We start from the raw sequence: 19,939 nt of genomic DNA, 5'->3' as shown, positions 1-19,939 counted from the left end.
GATGGGACCCGCACCATCTAATCCGATTTGAGACTAGAGAGAAGCCAAGCCCTTTAGTCAAAAAGTCAAAAAGTTACTATAAATTATCACATCACTCTCTTTACTTTTTACATATCTTTTCGTCCCGCACTGAGACTAGAGGGAAGCCAGGCCCTTTAGCCAAAAAGTCAAAAAGTTACTATAAATTATCATATCACTCTCTCTACTTTTTTACATATCTTTTCGTAAAACACTAAAAAAATACTAAAATAATTTATTCCTAAACGAGGCTTTAATCTAAAAAAATAAAATAAATAATGTACCTAATAGTTGGAGAGGATTAAAACCAACTGCGCAACAAGTTTCATTTGCTGAAATTTAGGCCACACAAATATGTGTGTACGTACTAGAAGGTGAAAACGCGTGCGATGCGGGGTGATTCCACACCATATTATCATAGACCATACATTTTTTTTTTTTTGGTTCAAATATTAATTTTTGAATAAAAGTACATAATTCAAAAATCTACTTCTGAACCCTAACAAAGCACCACAAGGGGGAGGTTGGTTCTTACTTTAATGAAAAATTATCAGTAACATGGCGGTGAGGTACCATTGTGATCATCATCATCAAGAATGAGTTTGACTCCACTGTTCTTAAGAGCATTTACGATGGCCCAGACCTTAGTACGGTTCTTGAAACCTTTCTTCTCGATTTCTTTGTTGACATTGACATGAATTCCTCTCTCTTGTCCCTGCTCGAGACCCTCCACCTTGAGTCGCATCGCCAACACTTCTCCCACAACCGCTGCTGCCTTGGCATTGCAAGACCGACCACACTCGAGCGTGTTCTTGAGGGAATGTTCCACTGTTGACGCTGTTGCAATGATCCGTCCATTGTTTCTGTCTACTACATTTGCTGTGATGTACTTCAACGATATGAACAACCTTAGCACGTACCTCTTCAGTACCGTCATCTTATAGAACTTGGAAGGATCTGTCTTGCAGTGAAAATCAATCAGATTTAAAATTTCAGTGTTTCTAAAAGCAGGTTAAGGCATTGTTTGGCATGATCTAAAAAAGTCAAAAAGTCACTATCCTATTTAAGTCACATCATCTTATTTAAGTCACATCACCTCTCCAACACATCATTTCAAACCCAACCCATACCTGACCCATATTTCATAAAAAGTCAAAAAGTAAACTTATTTAGATCATCCCAAACCAACCCTAAAATTAAAAATCCAAAAAAGAAGGGGGGGGGGGGGGGGAGGGGAATTTAAATTTAAAATCTTCTCACAATTGCATATGCTATTGTAACTTTTAAGTACAGTGTATAGGGTCCCAACCCCATCCATTGTTAAGCGACTAATGGCATCGTTTACAGTAAATTCTCATCCTGCAGTTTTAATCAGAAGTTGTAAAACTTAAATTCATCCTTCACAGATTAATAGCCCCAAACAGTTTACGACTTAATTACTTTGACACATCTGAAATTTATGTAAGATAACACTGTAATTATCACAGAAGTCCCTTTTCCTTGAGAGATCATATAACAAAATGAAATAATAGAATATTTAAATTTCATTTCAGAAATGCCCTGCACTATACCAAATTAACCAGAAACAATTATTTCATGAGTGATGAATCAGGACATAAATCTAGTCATGTACGAGGCAAAAAGGGTACTTAATGTCTCCGGTTCGTTTTAGCCTAATTACAAGGTGAAGCTTCTAGTGAAAACACTACTCAATGATAGGTTTATTCCCTCCTTGTCTTAGATTTTTTGTCAAAAGGCTGCATTGGAAGTATTGCCAGCAGTGTTGAATTATTGGCTGCAAACATACTTAAAAGCATGCCAACATGTGAACACATTAAATTCTAGCAACAAACCTTGAATGCAAATGAGCCTAACTCGAGCATTACTGAGATAGCTGTTCAAGATAATATACTTCACTTCTAGGTACAATATCTAGTCCAAGCTTTTGACTTGTGTGTCACTTCTTTGAAGCTTGTGGACCCTCAGGGTTGTGTAATGAGCATTATTGTAATATCTATATTTTTTGGTATAAAACTAACCGCTTACCAACCACAAAAAAACAAAACAAAACAAACAAACCAAGGACACCACATGTTGTGCATTGCCATTTAGATACCAAGTTTGAACAATTGTGTATGCTAAAATAAAAGAAAATAAACAAAAGCATTAATATGTACTATTTCAAACCCAGGAACAAGTTTGCTCAATGACCCTTTTTTTTTTTAATTATTTTTACACTCAACAATCTATCCTGATGCAAGACAGAGTTAGGAAACTTACCTATGGCCGCTTACAATTGGAATTATGATGAGTTATGGGTTCTGGGAGGCTTCTATGGTTGGGGTTTTAAAAGAGAAAAGAAAGTTTATATAGTTTGGAGAAGAATAGGTGTGAAATTTGGTTTGATTTTCCAAATGTGGCAGCTCGTTGAGTTTTCAAAAGTTCAAGAGCATAACAGCGAGTAAATGGTTCAATTATCATGCTCTTAGGTTCCTTAACATTATCAGGCCCTGTCTTCTCAGTATCAACTTGTTGGTTTGATATGAGACAACAAAAGAGTAGAATTAAAAGATTCTAATTCTTGAGTTGTGTCTGCGGTAGAATTCTTACCTAGTAAAGCAACAATAACTTCACTCTCTTGAATAGAAGAATGACATAGGTATTTATAGGCTACTAAAGTTCTATTCTATGCTTACATGGATTTTGACTAAAAATACAAAATTAGTAGACTTGTACTAATTAGAACTTCAAGAACTTTAAGAAATTAGCAAAGAATGTAAGTGACAAATGTAACACTAATAAGAACTTTCCAAATGGACTCGACTATAAAGCTTTTCCATTATGAGCATCCAACATGAACCAATTAACTCTAAAAGTGAGACATAACCATTTAATTTTTATTTAAAAACTCTAAAAGGGAGGAAATAACTGGATTGCAGCCTCACTAACTGTACAGGTCCAAAAAAACCTGGAAGCATGGGAGAGGGAAGGTTGCCACCTTACAAATATGACAGCCACCAAGCTAAAAATTAATAGAATTTTCCTTGTCTAAAGCATCTCATCAGTTGTTCACACTTCATAGAGTGGGCGTCCAAGTCAGGCCTTGGCTTTACAAGGGTCTTTAAAGTAACAATCAAGCCAGATGGAAGACTTCAATGGGATTAAAAGATTTTTGGACCAAAGACAAATGAGGATTTAGAAGAGAAACAATATAACAAGATTATAAGGTACCTATGTTACACAGACTCTTCAAAATAAATCAAATACCCGTGTCAGACACCCCACACTCGGACAAGGGTATAAGATATGCGTCGGATACTTTTCAATGGATACTTCATATATAATTGTATATAACACTATTATTATATATACATATTGTTGTATAATTGCTATAAATGCCTTTTTGACACTGTAAAGTTATATATAACATCATTTTATCTCACATACTTGATTAAAAATATAAAAATATGACATTTTTTGCCGAGTCCACGTACCCTTAAATTTATGGTTTGATGAGTCCGACCTCTACCGACACCCGTACCCGAGTCCATGTAACAAAGTAAGGTACCAATAATGTTGTCAGCCAAGGCTTTCAAGTTATATAGATCCTGATTCCTGTGTTAATAGAAGTAAATAAAATCTTCAAATGTTCAAAGTCACTTGAGTTTTCGATATGTTGAGGACCGGAGGTTCAATACTCAATCAAAATAGATAAATAGACAATCTATATAACAAAAGAGAAAAAAGATGTGCTAAACTATAATCACAAGACATCTAGCCACAAAACTTCACTTCATACTAAAAAAGGATACGTAAAATGTGGATGCCTCTTCAAGATATCAGTAAGGTGCACATGTCAGGACAAGCCAACCAGGATGAAGCCAACAATGTACCATGAGATTGTAGTCTAACTTGCATTGTAGTTTATTGCAAATCTTTGACTTATTGATACTGAAAACAAAATAAAGAGGCGAAAGGGAGGATGAAACCAACAACACCAATAAACCTTTCACTTGGAGACCTCGAAACCATGTGATCTAAGTGTGCTTCCTGACACATGCCTTGACTAAAACAATGGATCCCGTGATCTACAGTGTACATATAAAACACAATAATGTTGTTTCTAATTGAAGAGGAGACACTCTTTGATGTACACTAGCCTCTTGCCTATTGCAGTACACAGCACATTCATAATGGTCATGACTCGAACAACACCACATAATAACATCACAGATATGAGTAAACACCACATAGAACAGTAAACAACAAAAGATGACTATGCCCATGATAAAATGATTAGCTGACAGACAATGTAAACGCGTAGCAGATGAGCACTATAAAACAAGCAAGTTTTTCTGCAACTATAGCTGACAGACAATAAACATATGATATGACAAAGATGCAAGGACAGTCATTGAGATCAGTGATTGTTTAATACTAGGACTAAGATATTGTCCAATTGTCAATATACGTGCATTCTATATAAATTCACATATATCTGCTTTTTTGTGTATGTTTATGTAACTACATGCATACGGGCATGAATATTGGCCATTTGTGCAAGTATACACAGCTACATCTACCAGTCTATCTGAGAGGGGAATTTACGCCGAACACTGGGCCGAGCTAGGGACAACACAGTTATGTTGGGCCGAGTTTGGGTCAGCACGGAAATGGTGCTTGGGGCAAGTAAAGACCGCATAGCATATGCGTTGGGCTGTGCCGACCTGGAATGACGCTTGGTGCGGCCGAGCTAAATTCATCACCGTGGTTGAAGGAGCTCCAGCAAAATCATCTTGACCAGGATGGCGGACAGCGCGCGCCTGCGTTCAACCGGCCTGAAGGAATGCAGACTATGCTTCGATCGAGCTGCCAGCTGCCCACATTCAACCCGGCATTAGGGAGACCATATTGGATGTAATTCGGCCTTGATGCCGAGCTAGCAGCCGACCCGACTTAACCCGGTATTTGGGAAGTCAGAGTTGGTGCTATTTATTGCCAAGTAGTGGCACGGTTGGGTGTACCACGTGGACCAATGGCGAAAAGAAAGGAATCCACTCCTGATATGCGTCAATACCGTTTGGTTGTGCGACAAATACTGTTTGGTAGTTTTGGTCTCTACACGTGTAGGGAATGTAGAGGGGAGCACAACCGCCTGTCTATTGAAGGATAGCAGAGATAGAGCGCCCACAATGTCTGAGACTGCATGGCCAGCCTAGATAAAGAAGCGCATGCAGACGTTGGAGGTAAGCAACTTTTAGCAACTCTCTCTCTCTCTCTCTCTCTCTCTATACAGTGCTCTGCCTTCTGTTTTCTTCAAGAAAGCTAACTTGGCCGTCGGAGGGGTTTTTTGACAAACCAACCTGTAGGGTTTTCCATCGCTCCGACAGTTAAAACAGGTGAATGACGCCTTCACTCTCTGTTACTAGAAGGTATGGAGTTGGCGACTCCGTCGGTAAGTATACCAAAGATAGCAGCTATCACCTCTTACGTCTGTCGACGACATCGAGATACTCTCACTCCACTCGATCGAAGGACTTGAGGGATGTCCTGGAGGAGTGTGCACACCGGAGGGCAGCCTAGAGAGTGTTGGCGTTACAAAGGCTACACCCCAGAGTCCATTCCGGCGAAAAAGTGGCCATGCCACCACCACGAATGGTGGCACACGCATTGGTGGACAGAGACCTGGCAAGGCTAAGCGCTACCCCTCTCCCCTCTAAGGTAGAAAACACGCCACTCCCCGCCAGTTTCCACCAACCTAAGTTCACACTCTACGATGGCAAGACGAACCCGAACATGCACGTTAGTCATTACCGGCAAGTAATGGCGGGACATAGACGCAACGATGCCTTGATGTGCCTTATATTCCCAACAAGTTTGGGGGAGTTGGGCCTGAAATGGTTCATAAGGTTGCCAGAGGGGAGTATCGAGGGGTGGCAATAACTAGCGAAAGTCTTCGTCACCAGATTCAAGACCAATACTAGAACACTGAAAGAGGTCGATCACCTCCTGGGCATTAAGATGGAATCGGGCAATTCATTAAAGGCATACAACGTCAAATACTTGGAGACCTACAACAAGATCCTTGATTACCCTACTAACTTGGCGATTGCCCAGTACAAGCGAGGCCTACCAGTCGGACATAGACTACGGGACTCACGATGCACCAACCCACAACGATGAGTCATTGATGCAGCGAATTAACGAGCACATTCGAGTCGAGAATGATGCAGCCGCAGCTGTAGCCATAGCTGCAACCATCGAGAAGATAAATCCGGTGGTAGCGGACAAACGCATAGTTGGGAAAGTTAACTCGGTGGGGCAGGAGGATAACCGCCCTAACAATTGAGCAAAAGACCAATATCGCGATGCTGATCGCAATGATCGGGGCAAACAGGAGCCATGGCAACGACAGGGCTAACATTCCTCGTAATGAGACACCAAGAGAAAGTTGAAGGCACGGACCGGTGTTACCACTATCTTCAAAATTCCAATCTATCGCATCCGTAGTGAAATTCGAGGCGAAACTTATGTTCAGTGGCTGGCGAAATTAGGGGAGGCTCAAATGGGATTTAACTCGAGATTTCGGTATACCTACCATGAAGAAAGAAGGCACCACACGGAGGACTGCATGCCACTCAAACAGCACTTGGAAGAGATGGTCGCAGCAGGGCATTTAGACCAATACATTGACGGCGGCATGAGAGCAGCTCCACAAGGGCAGGCCGAGCCAAATGGGCTAGCCACCCTTGGTGCCGCACCACAAGGAGTCATCAATGTCATCCACGGAATCATTGAGCCAACGTGGGTATGCGAGCTCAAAGGAATGATTAAGAAGGCTGAACACATGAGGGAAGTGTTATCAGTTCAGTCCGCCGTAAAGAAGGGAAAGACCGAGGTGCACGACATCATGACATTTTCAAGCAAAGACTTGGAGAAAATTCAAACCCCTCACAACGATGCCTTGGTGGTCACGCTTCGTGTCAAGGATTTCGACATCGAGAGAATCTTGATCGACTAGGAAAGTTCAATCAAGATCATGTATTATGATGCTTTCATGCAAATGCGACTGGAGGACAAAGACTTGGCTCCAACAACCTCTCCTTTGGTTGGCTTCAACTTTCAGCCAGAATGGCCAATCGGCAAGATCATTTTACTGGTCAAAGTGGGATCAATCACAAAGCAAGTGGAATTCTGGGTGTTGAAGGTTCCATCGACTTACAACTTGATCCTGGGCAGAGGATGGTTGCACGCCATACAAGCGGTGGCTTCAACCTTCTACCAAGTCATGCGCTTCCCTATCCATACCGGCCAGATTGAAAAAGTATGGGGGGACCAAGTAATGTCGAAGCGAAGCTTTGTTGCGGTGAACAGCAACCGGACTGCTAAAGGCTTTGTCCAAATGATCGAGGGGCTGGAAAGAAAGGAAGTCTTAGATGACGTAGGGGGAAAGGCCGAGGAAAAATCAGTGGAAGACTTGATAGAGGTCTAAATTGACGAAAATGATCCAAGCAAGTTCTTCCTATTGGGCTCATCTTTGTCCAATGCCAAGCGACTGGAATACGTCAACTTTTTGGCCTCCAATGTTGAAGTGTTTATTTGGACGCCTTACAACATGCCTGGCATCAATCTAAACTTCATCAGCCATCAACTCAATGTTTTTCCAACTGCTCGACCGATTATTCAGCAAACTCGGAGCTCAGCCTTGCATCACGCCGAGGTGGTTGCAAAAGAGGTCAAAAACTTGTTGGAGGTTGCGGCGATTGAGGAGGTGCAATACCCAAAGTGGATCTCTAACATTGTGGTGGTTCCAAAGAAAAATGAAAAATGACGAGTATGCGTCGACTACAAGACGGTCAATAGAGCTTGCCCCAAGTATAGCTTTCCTCTCCCAAGAATTGACCAGCTGGTGGATTTAACCATTGGTCACTAAATGTTCAACTTCCTTGATGCATACCGCGACTATCATCAAATTGCCATATACGAAGTAGACCGAGAGATCACTTCCTTTACCACGCCAAGAGGACTACATTGCTACAAGGTCATGCCCTTTGGCCTGCAGAACGCTAGGGCAACCTTCCGAAGAATGGTGACAAAAATGTTTGCTCCTTTACTTGGCTGCACCATGGAAGCATATATCGACGATATGGTGGTCAAAAATAAGGATGAATCTCAGCACCTCGGCAACCTAGCTGATATGTTCGCCATCCTCAAGTGCCGCAAGTTGCGGTTGAATGCTTCCAAGTGCGCTTTCGGAGTGGGAACTGGAAAATTTCTAGGCTTTTTGGTTACCAACCGAGGAATTGAAACTGACCCTTCACAGATCAAGGCAATACAAGAGCTGGAACGACCAAATTCAACAAAGGACGTGGCTGTATCTTAACACACGATCAGAGCGGTACTAGTTCAAGTTGAGGGAATACAACACCTCCCTATTTTCTCTGTCAGCAAAACATTGCTCCTTGCCGAGTTAAGATATTTGTCGTTGGAAAAACTGGCTCTAGCTCTCATAATGGCCTCCAGAAAGTTAGCACTATTTTCACGCCCACACAATAGTAGTGCTGACCGAATTTCCGCTGAAGGTGCTATTGAGAAGGCAGACTTTTCCAGCAGAATCTTGAAGTGGGCGGTAGAGCTAGGGCAATATGCCATCAAGTTCTAACCACGAACAGTAATCAAGGCGCAAGCCCTAGCCGACTTTGTGGTGGAATTTACGCCAGGCACTCACCCAGTTTACCCAATAGATTTGGCACAAGCAGGCGAGCAAGCCAACGTGGTTAGTGCGGATTTAGCACAGCCGGAAGCAATAGTATTGCCAAAAGAAAGCATGCTCCTTTCAAGCTTGATGTCAACCAAGCTGTCAGTTGAAATGAAAGCCACCCAGCAGTAAGATGCAATGCAAGGGGTAGAAGGACAAGGCGTTGAGGAAATGAGCCCAGGCAAAAGGGGTAAACTACCGAGCTCTGAGATAGAAGTGCAAACAAGAAAGCCACGCAAGCAAGAAGCCGAAGCCTCAGACTTGCAAAAATCTCAAAATCTGTCTGATTGCTGGAAGTTGTTCATTGAAGAGATGTGGAAACTCTTTGTCGACGGCGCCTCAAATAGACATGGCGCCGGGCTGGGAGTTGTGTTAACTTCGCCAGACGGACTGACCATCGAGTATGCTATCACGTTGGGGTTCCTAACGTCAAACAACGAGGCAGAGTGTGAAGCTCTCTTAGCCGGCCTAAAAAGCGCCTTGCAAATGAAGGCAACCGACCTCATGGTGTTCAATGATTCCAAACTTGTGGTTAACCAAGTGTTTGGGGAATACGAAGCCAAAGATGAAAGGATGGCCAAATATCAAGCATTAGTGCGGGCGAAGGTCAAAAGTTTGCGGCAATCAGAATGGAGCAAATCGGTCGTGAAGGAAATAGCCAGGCAGATGATTTGGCCAGTTTGGCCTCCATGTAAAACACTTTTCCCAATCCTTTGATGATCGAGTTCTTGCCGCGACCTAGCACTGAAGATCATGAGGCCGAAGTACTCTATACCGAGCTAGGGCCATCTTGGATAGACCCTCTTATAGTCTTCCTCAAAGATCGAATCCTGCCCACCTAGAAGAAGGAAGCCAACAAAAAAAGGGCCAAGTTAGAGCGATTTTGGCTCTCTCCATTCGGCACCCTGTACAAGAAATCCTTCACAGGGCCATATTTGAAATGTGTCCATCCCAGCAAAGTTGAGTCTTTCCTCTTTGAAATCCATGAAGGGATGTGTGAAAGTCATATTGGGGGGAGATTTCTGGCTTACCGAGCAATTTCCCAAGGTTATTGGTGGCCTTGCATGCAAGCTGACGCAAAAAAAATATGTGCGAAAATGTGAGAAGTGCCAGAAGTTTGTGCACCAAATCCGCCAACCGGCCAGAGAATTGCTTCCTTTGACAAGCCCTTGGTCATTTGCTCTATAGGGGTTAGATATTGTAGGGCCTCTTCCAACTACACTGGGAAACCGCAAATTCTTCATTGCCGCAACAGACTACTTTACCAAATGGGTGAAAGCTGAGCCATTGGCGACCATCAAGGAAAAGGATGTCAAGAGGTTCATTTAGCAAATGTGATAACGAGGTTTGGGGCCCTGAAGGCTCTCATCTCGAACAACGGCACACAATTTGATGGCAAACTTTTCAGAGTATTTTGTGAAGACTTGAAGATTGAGTTTTACAACTCCACACCGGCCTATCCCCAATCAAATGGCCAAGCCGAAGCTTCCAACAAAACCATTCTAAATGGGCTGAAGAAGCGCCTTGAGAAAGCTAAAAACAGATGGACTAATTAACTCCCTAACGTACTATGGGCATAACGAACTACTCTGAGGCATTCTACCGAAGAGACTCCATTTGCCCTGGCTTATGGTATGGAGGCCGTCATACCATTGGAAATCGGCATGCTGACCATCCGATCTGAAAACTTTAAGCCGGGTTTGAATAGCGAACCTATCGCACTAGAACTAGACCTCGCTGAAGAAAGAAAGGAAGGGCCCTTATTCACGTCGCGGCCTACCAACAGGAGCTTTCCAAGAAATACAACAAGTCTGTGCATCCACACTTGTTCAAAGTTGGAGACTAGGTCTTAAAGAAGGTTATGGCCAACACCTTGGTCCCAAGAAAAGGAAAACTTGGGCGCAAATTGGGAAGGACTATACAAAATAATCGGCCTTGCTGGATAAGGAGCATTTCACCTTGAAGACTTAGATAGAAAACCCATTCCAAGGCCATGGAATGCGGCCAACCTCAAATTGTTTTATTTCTAAAGATGTAATCCCCTTTCCCTCACTTAGCATCTGTTTTTGTTCATGTTAGCCTCTTGGCTCTTTTATGTAATGCTTTGTGGGCAATGAAATGGGCACATCAACTTTGTTCAAGCTTTGTGCACTTAAGTTTTGTATAAATGCATTTTACCATGACAATCCTGCTAAGATTGAACAAACATGGCACTAGAGGCAATTCTCTCCGAGCTAATTTAGCTTGCTGGGCAGGAAATTGTACTCCCCAGTATTAATTTCATAAAAACCGAGCTGATTTTGCTCGTCTCTCCCCGAGCTGAATTTGTTGACCGGGGAGAGAGTTGGTGTTTTCCCTAATCGTTTGCGCTTTAAAACTGAGCTAATTTTGCTCGTCTTCTGTATTTTTAAACTGAGCTGCTTTTGCTCATCTCTCCTCGAGCTGAATTTGCTAACCGGGGAGAGAGTTGGGGTTTTCCCCAATCATTTGCGCTTTAAAACCGAGCTGATTTTGCTCGTCTTCTGTATTCTTCAACCGAGCCGATTTTGCTCGTCTTTCCCCGAGCTGATTTTGCTTGCCAAGGAAAGGGTTGGTGTTTTTCCCAACTTTTACATTATAGACCGAGCTGATTTTGTTCGCCTCTCCTTGAACTCAGAGTTGGTGTTTTCCCCAACATCTACATTTTGAACCGAGCTGATTTTACTCGTCAGAAGGAGAGTTGGTGTTTTTCCCAACTTATGCATTTTGAACAGAGCTGGTTTTGCTCGCCTCTCCCCCGAGCTGATTTAGCTCACCAGGAAAAGAGTTGATGTTTTCCCTAGCTTTTGTGGTTTCAAATCGAGCGGCAAAAAGATGCAATTGAAAAATTCATCTCGGCAAAAAAGAAATCAAGCATACATAAAGGAAAAGGACAAGAACAAAAGTTGTGCAAAAAGTTGAGCAATTTCATTCATCATGCAATGTGGTTACATAACACATAAAATAAAAATAAAAACAAAACAAAACAAAAAAAAAATAATGCTCAATCCACATTCATAGTATCGGCCTGATCGACCACTTCTTCCTCGGCCTCTTTCTCCGCGTCGCTAGCATCAGCTCCGAGCACCTGATTAGCCTCCAACTCGGGCTCGTTCTCGGTTGAGGAGGCCATCTCCTCAGTTTCTCCAAAGCGTCGGATCCTGGCCGGCTGGTTGAGTGACAAATGCCTCGACCGTAGCTGCAGCTTTTGCCACTTCGATGAGTTTCTGTTGCACGGTGTTGGCATATGGCTGCATGTGGGCCGAAATGAAGGCAGCTGGTGGATTTTTGAACACCATAGAATCTTGCACGTGGCCAAGTTTTTCCAGGGGCAGCCTTCCAGCCGCACTGGAAAAATATGTCCTTCGTCGCTTCGACCTGCCGTTCATAAGTTTTTCACCCTCAACATAGTCGCGATCTTCAGCATTGTCGACTTGTTTCTCTAGCTCAGCTTTGTGAGCATCACGGAGCTTGCGTAGCTTGGCAATGTATCTAGCCTTGTTCGCCTGCATGGCCTCCTGCTTCTCCTCTTCCGCCTTGGCCAGTTGTTTGGCTAGCCGGTCGTGCTCCTCCTCAACCGTGGCAAGCGAGGCCTTCAACTTTTCTAGCTCGGCAAACTTCTCTTTGTTGTCTGCGATCGCCACGCAGAGATTTTGCCTTACAGCAACCATCCACTCGTGGACAAGGTAATTCTTTTGTGCAGCCTACAAAACAACAAGCGATCAGAACATAAACACCAAGCAATTACTTACAATCTAAAGAAAATAATTCTTACCAACACGATGGATTTGGCTACTGACTTAATGGCTTTCAGATCAGACATTTGCTCGTGTCTCTTCATGTCCTCTGGAAGGATAAGCCCCTTGGTCAAAGTGACGCCGAGCAGATTGTCCTTGTCCGCGTAGACCGAGTCAATTGTGGTCACAGCTCGAGTCCTTGTACTTGAGCTCGGGTAACCACACCGGTGGGGCAGAGGAACTAGGGACCTGCTCGACCTCAAGTGATTCGTCTTGCTCCTGAACGGCAGGGAGCTCAATCGAGTCTTCGTCGACAAGGCGTGGCTCGGTTGACGATTGCCTTACCCTGTTCCTAGAGCGAGTTAAACCGCGCTGACTTGCCAAAGCCAACACCGGTCCTTCGTCTTGTGCGGCTGGCTGGGAAGATTGGCCTTCGGTGGTGTTGGCCGGCTAAGAGTCGCTCGGCTCACCAGTGATCAGGGATTTGATAGCTCGGATCTTGGCCATCTCTTGCTCGATGGTCAAAGGGACAAGGTTGATCGGCTAAAGATTTGGGTCTGGCTGAGGTGAGGGTTCACGCAAGAAGTAGGTGACCCCGCTTTTGCGTGGTGAACTATGTCGGTAGCTCGATTCGTAACCAAGCAGCTTGTGGTACTCACGTTCCCTGGCCGAATACCGCAAAGCAACTCTGATGGCTTCCTGATTGGCGCGCTACATGAAATTGAGAAGTGTTAGATAGGCAAAGACAGATCAAATATGAAAATTTAAACCGGTGCTATTTTGCTCACCAGCGCTCCCGAAATCTTTTCTTATGTACCAGTTCGATATGGGCACCTCGGTATCTTCGTAATTACCAAATACCTACAAAAAGTCATCGTCATTCATTTCTTTGTCCGGAGTACGCTCTACCAATTTTGCTCGGCCTTTTTTGATCTTGAGGTACCAGCAAAGACCTCCCTTATTTTTACTAAGTGTATATTGATAAAGTATCTGGGCAAGGCCGAGGTTCAGACCGAGGATTCGGTTTAGTGCGGCCACGCCGTTTATTATCTTGTAAGTATTGTTGGACACTTTTGTGGGGCATAGTCTGGTTTGCTTAAAAAATTCACAAATTAGGGGCTGCATAGGAAAACGGAGGCCACCTTCTACTATGGATACAACGGTGAAGGGGCAGACGTACAACTTTCCCCACGATGTGTCTCCCTTTTTGGCTAACACAAAGTGGACATCATCCGGAATGTTGAAATCCCTACGGAATTCGGCTATTGCACCAGGAGAACTAACTATAAATCGGTACTTCCCCATTTATTCCGATTTTATTTTGTATGGTAAGTCTGACAATAGCTCAACCGAAATGAAGCGCGGCTTTGGTGATTGTTTGCTTGGTCTTTGAGCTTCACCAATTGTAATGTTGAGGTGTGCCCGGTCGGTCCTAGTTCAGTCTGCATTATGACAAAGAAGTGCAAGTATTAGCACAACATCAAATGCACGGCTTTGGTGGATTTTTGTTCGGTTGAAAAAGTCAAGGCTTTTGTTCGATTGTAGGCCGGTTTGGCCTGTGCCCTAGATAGTTGGCTTTTATCTCGATTCGGTGCCCCTACAAGTTTTCAATGCGGTTTAAGTCAATGGACAGGGCCACTAACAAGCTTCAGCCCTGTTTGAACCCATTTTTGGATCAAAATAGGACTTCAACTTGGTCTTGCCCAAAATTTACAGGGTTCATCCCAAATATGATTTTGGTACAAAAATGAGGGAGAATAAGGTGCAAGAAAGCCCCTTCCCTACACCTGGGTTCGGGTTCTCCTAGGTTCAACAAGCACAAACACTTTTTCGATCCCTAGATAGTCTAAACACGGATCTACGGTCCTAAAAATGAAGAAGAAATGAAGAACACCAAGAACACGGGAAAGAGAAAGCGAAAGGATTCGAGAAATCTCACTAGAAAACGGCGTAGGACCTTAATTTAATCGGATGGAAGGCTTCAACGGGAGGTGGCGAGTCCGATAAAGCAAGAAATATGGCCTGGAATTCACAGAGCAGCAATTTCAACGGCAACAGAAGCTCAGGGGTTTAGGGTTTTGCGCAAGAGAGAAAATGAATCGTGATAGGGGTTGCTTGGCCTCTTGCGTGTATATATGGGAGGAAACCCAAAGGGCGGCAACTTTTCGAATTTTCGAGATAGTAGGGACAACTATGGAGTTGCACGGAACAAATAGGGGAGTACCACGTGGCACAAAGATGACGAGTTGTCAGTACGGCTGATGGGTTATCAATACGGCTGATTGATTGATGACAAGACAACCGGCACAAGTCTCAATGACCGGCCAAAATCGATAGCTCAGTTAGCAAAGGTAATTCCAATCACATTCAGCGCAGATGGGATTAAGGGACAATTGAGAGGGGGATTTATGCCGAACACTGGGCCGAGCTAGGAATAGCACGATTATGTTGGGTTGAGTTTGGGTCAGCACGGAAAAGGTGCTTGGGCCAAGTAAAGACTGCACAGCATACGCGTTGGGTCGTGCCGACCTGGAATGACGCTTGGTGCGGCCTAGCTAAATTCATCACCATGGTTGAAGGAGCACCAGCAACATTATCTTGATCTGGATGGCTTACAGCGCGCCCGCGTTCAACTGGCCTGAAGGAATGCGGACTATGCTTCGACTGAGTTGCCAGCTGCCTACATTCAACCTGACGTTAGGGAGACCAGATTTGATATAATTTGGCCTTAATGCCGAGCTAGCAACCAACCCGACTTAACCCGGTATTTGGGAAGTCCGAGTTGGTGCTATTTATTGCCAAGTAGTGGCATAGTTGGGTGTACCACGTGGACCAATGGCGAGAAGAAAGGAATCCACTCCTGGTATGCATCAATACCGTTTGACGGTGCGACAAATACTGTTTGGTAGTTTTGGTCTCTATACGTGTAAGGAATGTAGAAGGGAGCACAATAGCCTGTCCAATGAAGGACAGCAGAGATAGTGCGCCCACAATCTCTGAGACTGCATGGCCAGCCTAGATAAGGAGGCGCATGCAGACATTGGAGGTAAACAACTTTTAGCAACTCTCTCTCTCTTTACAGTACTCTGCCTTCTCTCTTCTCCAAGAAAGCTAACTTGGTCGTCAGAGGGGTTTTCCGGCGACTGCCCGCCGGGTAGGTCACCGTCATTGTGTTCTTAGGTTATTCGGAGTGAAGCGAAACTTGGACACGAGGAAGTACGGAGAGCTAAGAATATTTCCTTCCCGTACAATTAACCCATGTGTGCCCCAAAACATAAGTTCATAAAGGCCCCCTTTGTAGGATATACGCATGCAAATATTATTGTGTGCATATAGTATCTTCTAATTACTAGTACATTATTTTGAAAGCTTCAATCAAACACACAAAAAAGGAGGAGGAAAAACAGTAGTCTTCATATAAAACGTTTACATGGAAATATTTGACAACGTTACACTAAATATGGCACCTTAAATAAGCCTTGTAATCCCATTTTTCACTCTCAAATATTTGGAGTTCATTTTATTATTAGTACTGTATCATCTATAATTGGTTAATACAATGACAAAGACTTAACAAGGAAATGTACCAACAAGTTAATGAGTGCACCTCAGTGTCACTTGTCAATAATCAAATGACTCATAAGTCATCCCCTCTTACCCTTTTTTTACCAAGCAAAAATGACAATATTTCTCACACAATCATGCCTGCAATCTTCAAAAGAATAAAAATCAAACCTATAAAAGCCAAAACACAACACACATATTTATACTAGCGACCCTACACACATGATGTGTGCACCAAATGAAGTAGTGGGAGAGTGATTTAGGGGGAGAGGGAAACTCGGTTATTTTGGGGCTGTGTTACCAGAAAACATAGTTGTCAAATCGGGATTTGAATTGTGAATCGAAATGGCCTTATACCGAACCGTAAATCATAAAGAGTCAGTCACTTTTTCTAAATTACTTAGAAAATATAACAACGCACTTGGATGTTAACTATATCTTATGAATATGAAATATTTATACTTAAATCAATGAAAATATTGTTTTGAATGATGATCACATAGTTTAATAGGTAAGAAGTTAATAAAGTTTCCTATGTAAGATCACCATCTTATCTTCCCTTTTTTAGATATTTCTTATAAACCATTCTTAATAAAGACAATAAATAAAGACAAACGTTCAATCTCCAAAGTAACAATAATTTAACAACAATATTGATATTTGGACAATAAGCATACATACTTTTCCAAGTAACAATGACCAAATAATAACAAAAAATTATTTAGGATATTTTATTTAAAGCCTAAAACATTATAAAAAGTATAACTAACCTCAGCCATGTAATATTCAACTATATTTAATTTAATAAAATAGCAATAGATAATTCATGGTGTAAATTACTTTAATCTTAAATATCTATAGAAGATATATTACCATTTTTTAAGGAAAAAAAATGAGAAGAAAGATTAAAAACATATTGGGTCTAATTGAATCCTATTAAAAACTACATGATCAGTAAAATAACAACAAATCATATATATATATTAGTTATTTTGGTATAAAATGCTATTAGAAATTGTATTATGTCATTCATTAAAAAAAATGGAGAAAAAACGAGTCGAAAATATGTTGAATACAAAGGTTTTAAGAATTGTATGAATCGTAAAAAATGGATCGAATCGTGAATCGCTTGTGAATCGTACAATTCACTAGAGATTCACTTCCAAAATAGATTCACCCATAAATTCATATCGATTTTGCAAAAATTGCAAATCAAATCATGAATCGAATCACGAATTGTAAGATTCTGATAACAGAGCCAGAAAACACTAATACCCTAGCGAATTATGTATTAATACACACATTCTGAAATCTGGTACACTTCTGTTTCAAAATGATAAATTTAGTAATTCAAAGCGATCCCAAAAGTTCTTTCCAATAAATTTCCTTAGATGTTTTCTTAGTAGGAAAAAAACAACTATAATAAACTAAAATCTAATGTGAGTTAAGGTTTGATAAAACAAAATATAAAAAATTGGTCATAATGCTCATAGAAATGTTTTGTTATATGAAAAAAAAAAAAAAAACTAACTTACATTTTATTAGATGCCTAACAATTAAAAGAAAATTACTCTATAAGCCCTCGTTTGGAATGTGAGTTGGCTTTTTAGCTTTTGACTATTTTAGCCTGGGGCTAAAAAGTCTCTTTTGAAATGGATTTTTTGACTTTTGTAAGACAAAAAATAAAATGATTATAGTTTGGATGTACCATTTTGTCTTATTGACTTTTTAACTTATTTTGTCTTTTTGTGACTAAAATAGCCAAAAAAATTTATGCGAAACATAGCCCAAGTACCTTAAATTCTTAAGTATGATATATACAAGCCTACTCCTATTGTACGACATTTTATAATATGTGGCGTATTCCGTTCCCATTCCCGTTCCCATTACATGTACCAAAACAATCAACGTTCTTGGTAACATAGTTTTGGGATGTGGTATTCTTACATTTATTTCCCTAACAGCTACTAAAGGGAATTGTTTAAACAATTTTAAAGATATGTTTTCGTTTAAACTATTTTTGTATACTTCATTTTGTGTCAAAACCAACTAAGGTGCTCACTTTATAATATATATAGTATAGTATAGTATAGATAGTAATAGTATCGATACACACAAAAAAAAAAAAAAAATGCAAATAGTGATTTCATTATCAGGCCTTGTCTTCTCAGTACCTGCAGACCCTACATTTGCTCTTCTTTTCTTTTTTTTTCTTTTGATTTTTCATAATTTCAGGTCATACATCAATTGAACTAGACCAAGTTTGGCAACTATTATAGAAATCAAATAAGGAAACCACATATAAACATACAAACATGCTCACATATTATGCTACCAAACCCTAAATTTCGACTGTAAAAAATAAAAAAAATAAAAAATTATCAGTTTTAGTTTCACAGCTGATTATGGAACAGGGGATTTGAATTTGGTGAGGTAGAGATTTTTGAAGTCATTTTGTTTCTTGCCTGTGGTGGACGGAGAAGATAAATCTGATTTTGGTTCTGATCAAAGAGTCTTTGAGAAGAGATGGCAACCCCAAATGTACAATAAATACATGTAAATTGAAGAAAAATAGAGAGGAAATGCAGCCGTGAGAAAGGAAATTAAAGAGGTAAATGTTACTCACCATTCGTTGAGTGACCAAGACTGAAAATCCGCTAGCTTCGGAAATCCACAGAAACACACACCAGACGAGAGAGAGAGAGAGAGAGAGAGAGAGATATACGGTATGGAGTACGGTTCAGTCTCGAAGAATCACCACGGACTCCGATTCAGGTTGTGAAATGCCACTGAACGGCGCCGTATTAGGTCAAGAGTTTTTTTTTTAATAAGTAAATTACCAAAAAAATGTTATTTGGAGTAAAATATTACAAAAAATCGATTTTTTTTTTTTAATTTACAAAGAGCGAAATTAATTGCAAAATTAAATGGTGTGTTTGGTTTCTGTTTTGAGATAAATTTTTAAAAAAAATTTTAAGAGAGAGTTTATAAGTTTTTTAATTTGTTTAGTTGTATATTTTGAAAATAGTTTTGAAATTTAAGAATTTGAGATGATTTTATATTTTTGTTATAGTTTAGTAGATATGTATAAGAGAAAAACTGATTGAGAATGAGACAAAAGAGAAAAAATAATTGATTGATGTGTAGCAGAGATAATGATATTAAAAAAAAATTCAAAAAAATTGAACTAAACAAAATTTTTAAAAAATTTCTTAAAAATTATATCTTGAGATACAAACCAAACAAATTAAAAAAAAAAAATTAAAAATTCTATTTTCATCCATTCGCACCTCTCTTTCATTTTTCCTATGTCCTTTTCTCTCTCTCTCCCCCCCTTTTCAATTTCATGAAACGACGAACTTCTTCCTAGTTGAAAAAACCAATTAGAAGGTGCTCGGGAATTCCATCCACACCCAAACAATTATTAACTACTCTCAATTTTTAAGTGTATTTTATTTAATTATTTAAAATTTTATTTTATTCTTATTATACCTTATTATTTTTTTAAAATTGCCCAGGTAAACTCAAATAATAAATAATAAACAAACTAAAAAAATTAAATTATTTCAAATCTTTTTAATACAAAAAATAATACTCAAATATAAAAAAAAAAAAAAAACAAACAAACAAACTTATAAGCATATAAGCATTATAAATACAAAAAAAAAAAAAAATCAAACTTTTACATAAACATTATAAAAATTTTAAATACAGAAAAAAAAAATTTACATTATAAATTATCCACAAGAATGTTCGTGGAAATGTAAAAACCAAACTTATAAGTACATAAACATTCGGTACTAACAAAAAATAGAAATTCTCAAATAATATACTATTTAAATGA

General features: G+C 40.5%; 2 protein-coding genes across 6 annotated transcripts; both read right to left on the bottom strand.

The window, feature by feature from the left end:
* Positions 1–319: 319 nt before the first annotated feature.
* Positions 320–18,860, bottom strand: LOC114265768 (Ribosomal L18p/L5e family protein). 5 transcript variants are annotated; one of them, XM_082899192.1, is made up of 4 exons: positions 18,722–18,792; positions 4,025–4,106; positions 3,513–3,633; positions 320–979 (listed from the first exon to the last, which is right to left on the bottom strand). In XM_082899192.1, exons 2-4 carry the CDS (start codon positions 4,075–4,077, stop codon positions 569–571), a joined length of 585 nt encoding a protein of 194 aa, XP_082755318.1. In that variant the 5' UTR covers positions 4,078–4,106; positions 18,722–18,792; the 3' UTR covers positions 320–568. The 5 variants fall into 5 exon arrangements, 1 of the variants encoding a protein (XP_082755318.1); XR_014346784.1 differs by having other exon boundaries at positions 948–975; positions 18,722–18,853; XR_014346783.1 differs by lacking the exon at positions 4,025–4,106 and having other exon boundaries at positions 948–975; positions 18,722–18,740.
* On the bottom strand, positions 11,708–13,242 carry LOC145804621 (uncharacterized). The gene is made up of 2 exons (XM_082899191.1): positions 12,570–13,242; positions 11,708–12,498 (listed from the first exon to the last, which is right to left on the bottom strand). The coding sequence occupies exons 1-2, from the start codon at positions 12,633–12,635 to the stop codon at positions 11,932–11,934; spliced, it is 633 nt and encodes a 210-aa protein (XP_082755317.1). The 5' UTR covers positions 12,636–13,242; the 3' UTR covers positions 11,708–11,931.
* Positions 18,861–19,939: the final 1,079 nt, after the last annotated feature.

Source organism: Camellia sinensis, chromosome 12, assembly GCF_055761805.1.
Source record: "Camellia sinensis isolate YWXY chromosome 12, ASM5576180v1, whole genome shotgun sequence".
NCBI classification, from domain to species: domain Eukaryota; kingdom Viridiplantae; phylum Streptophyta; class Magnoliopsida; order Ericales; family Theaceae; genus Camellia; species Camellia sinensis.
The sequence above is the reverse complement of the archived record's forward strand: the minus strand, read 5'-3'. Positions and strand labels throughout refer to the sequence as shown.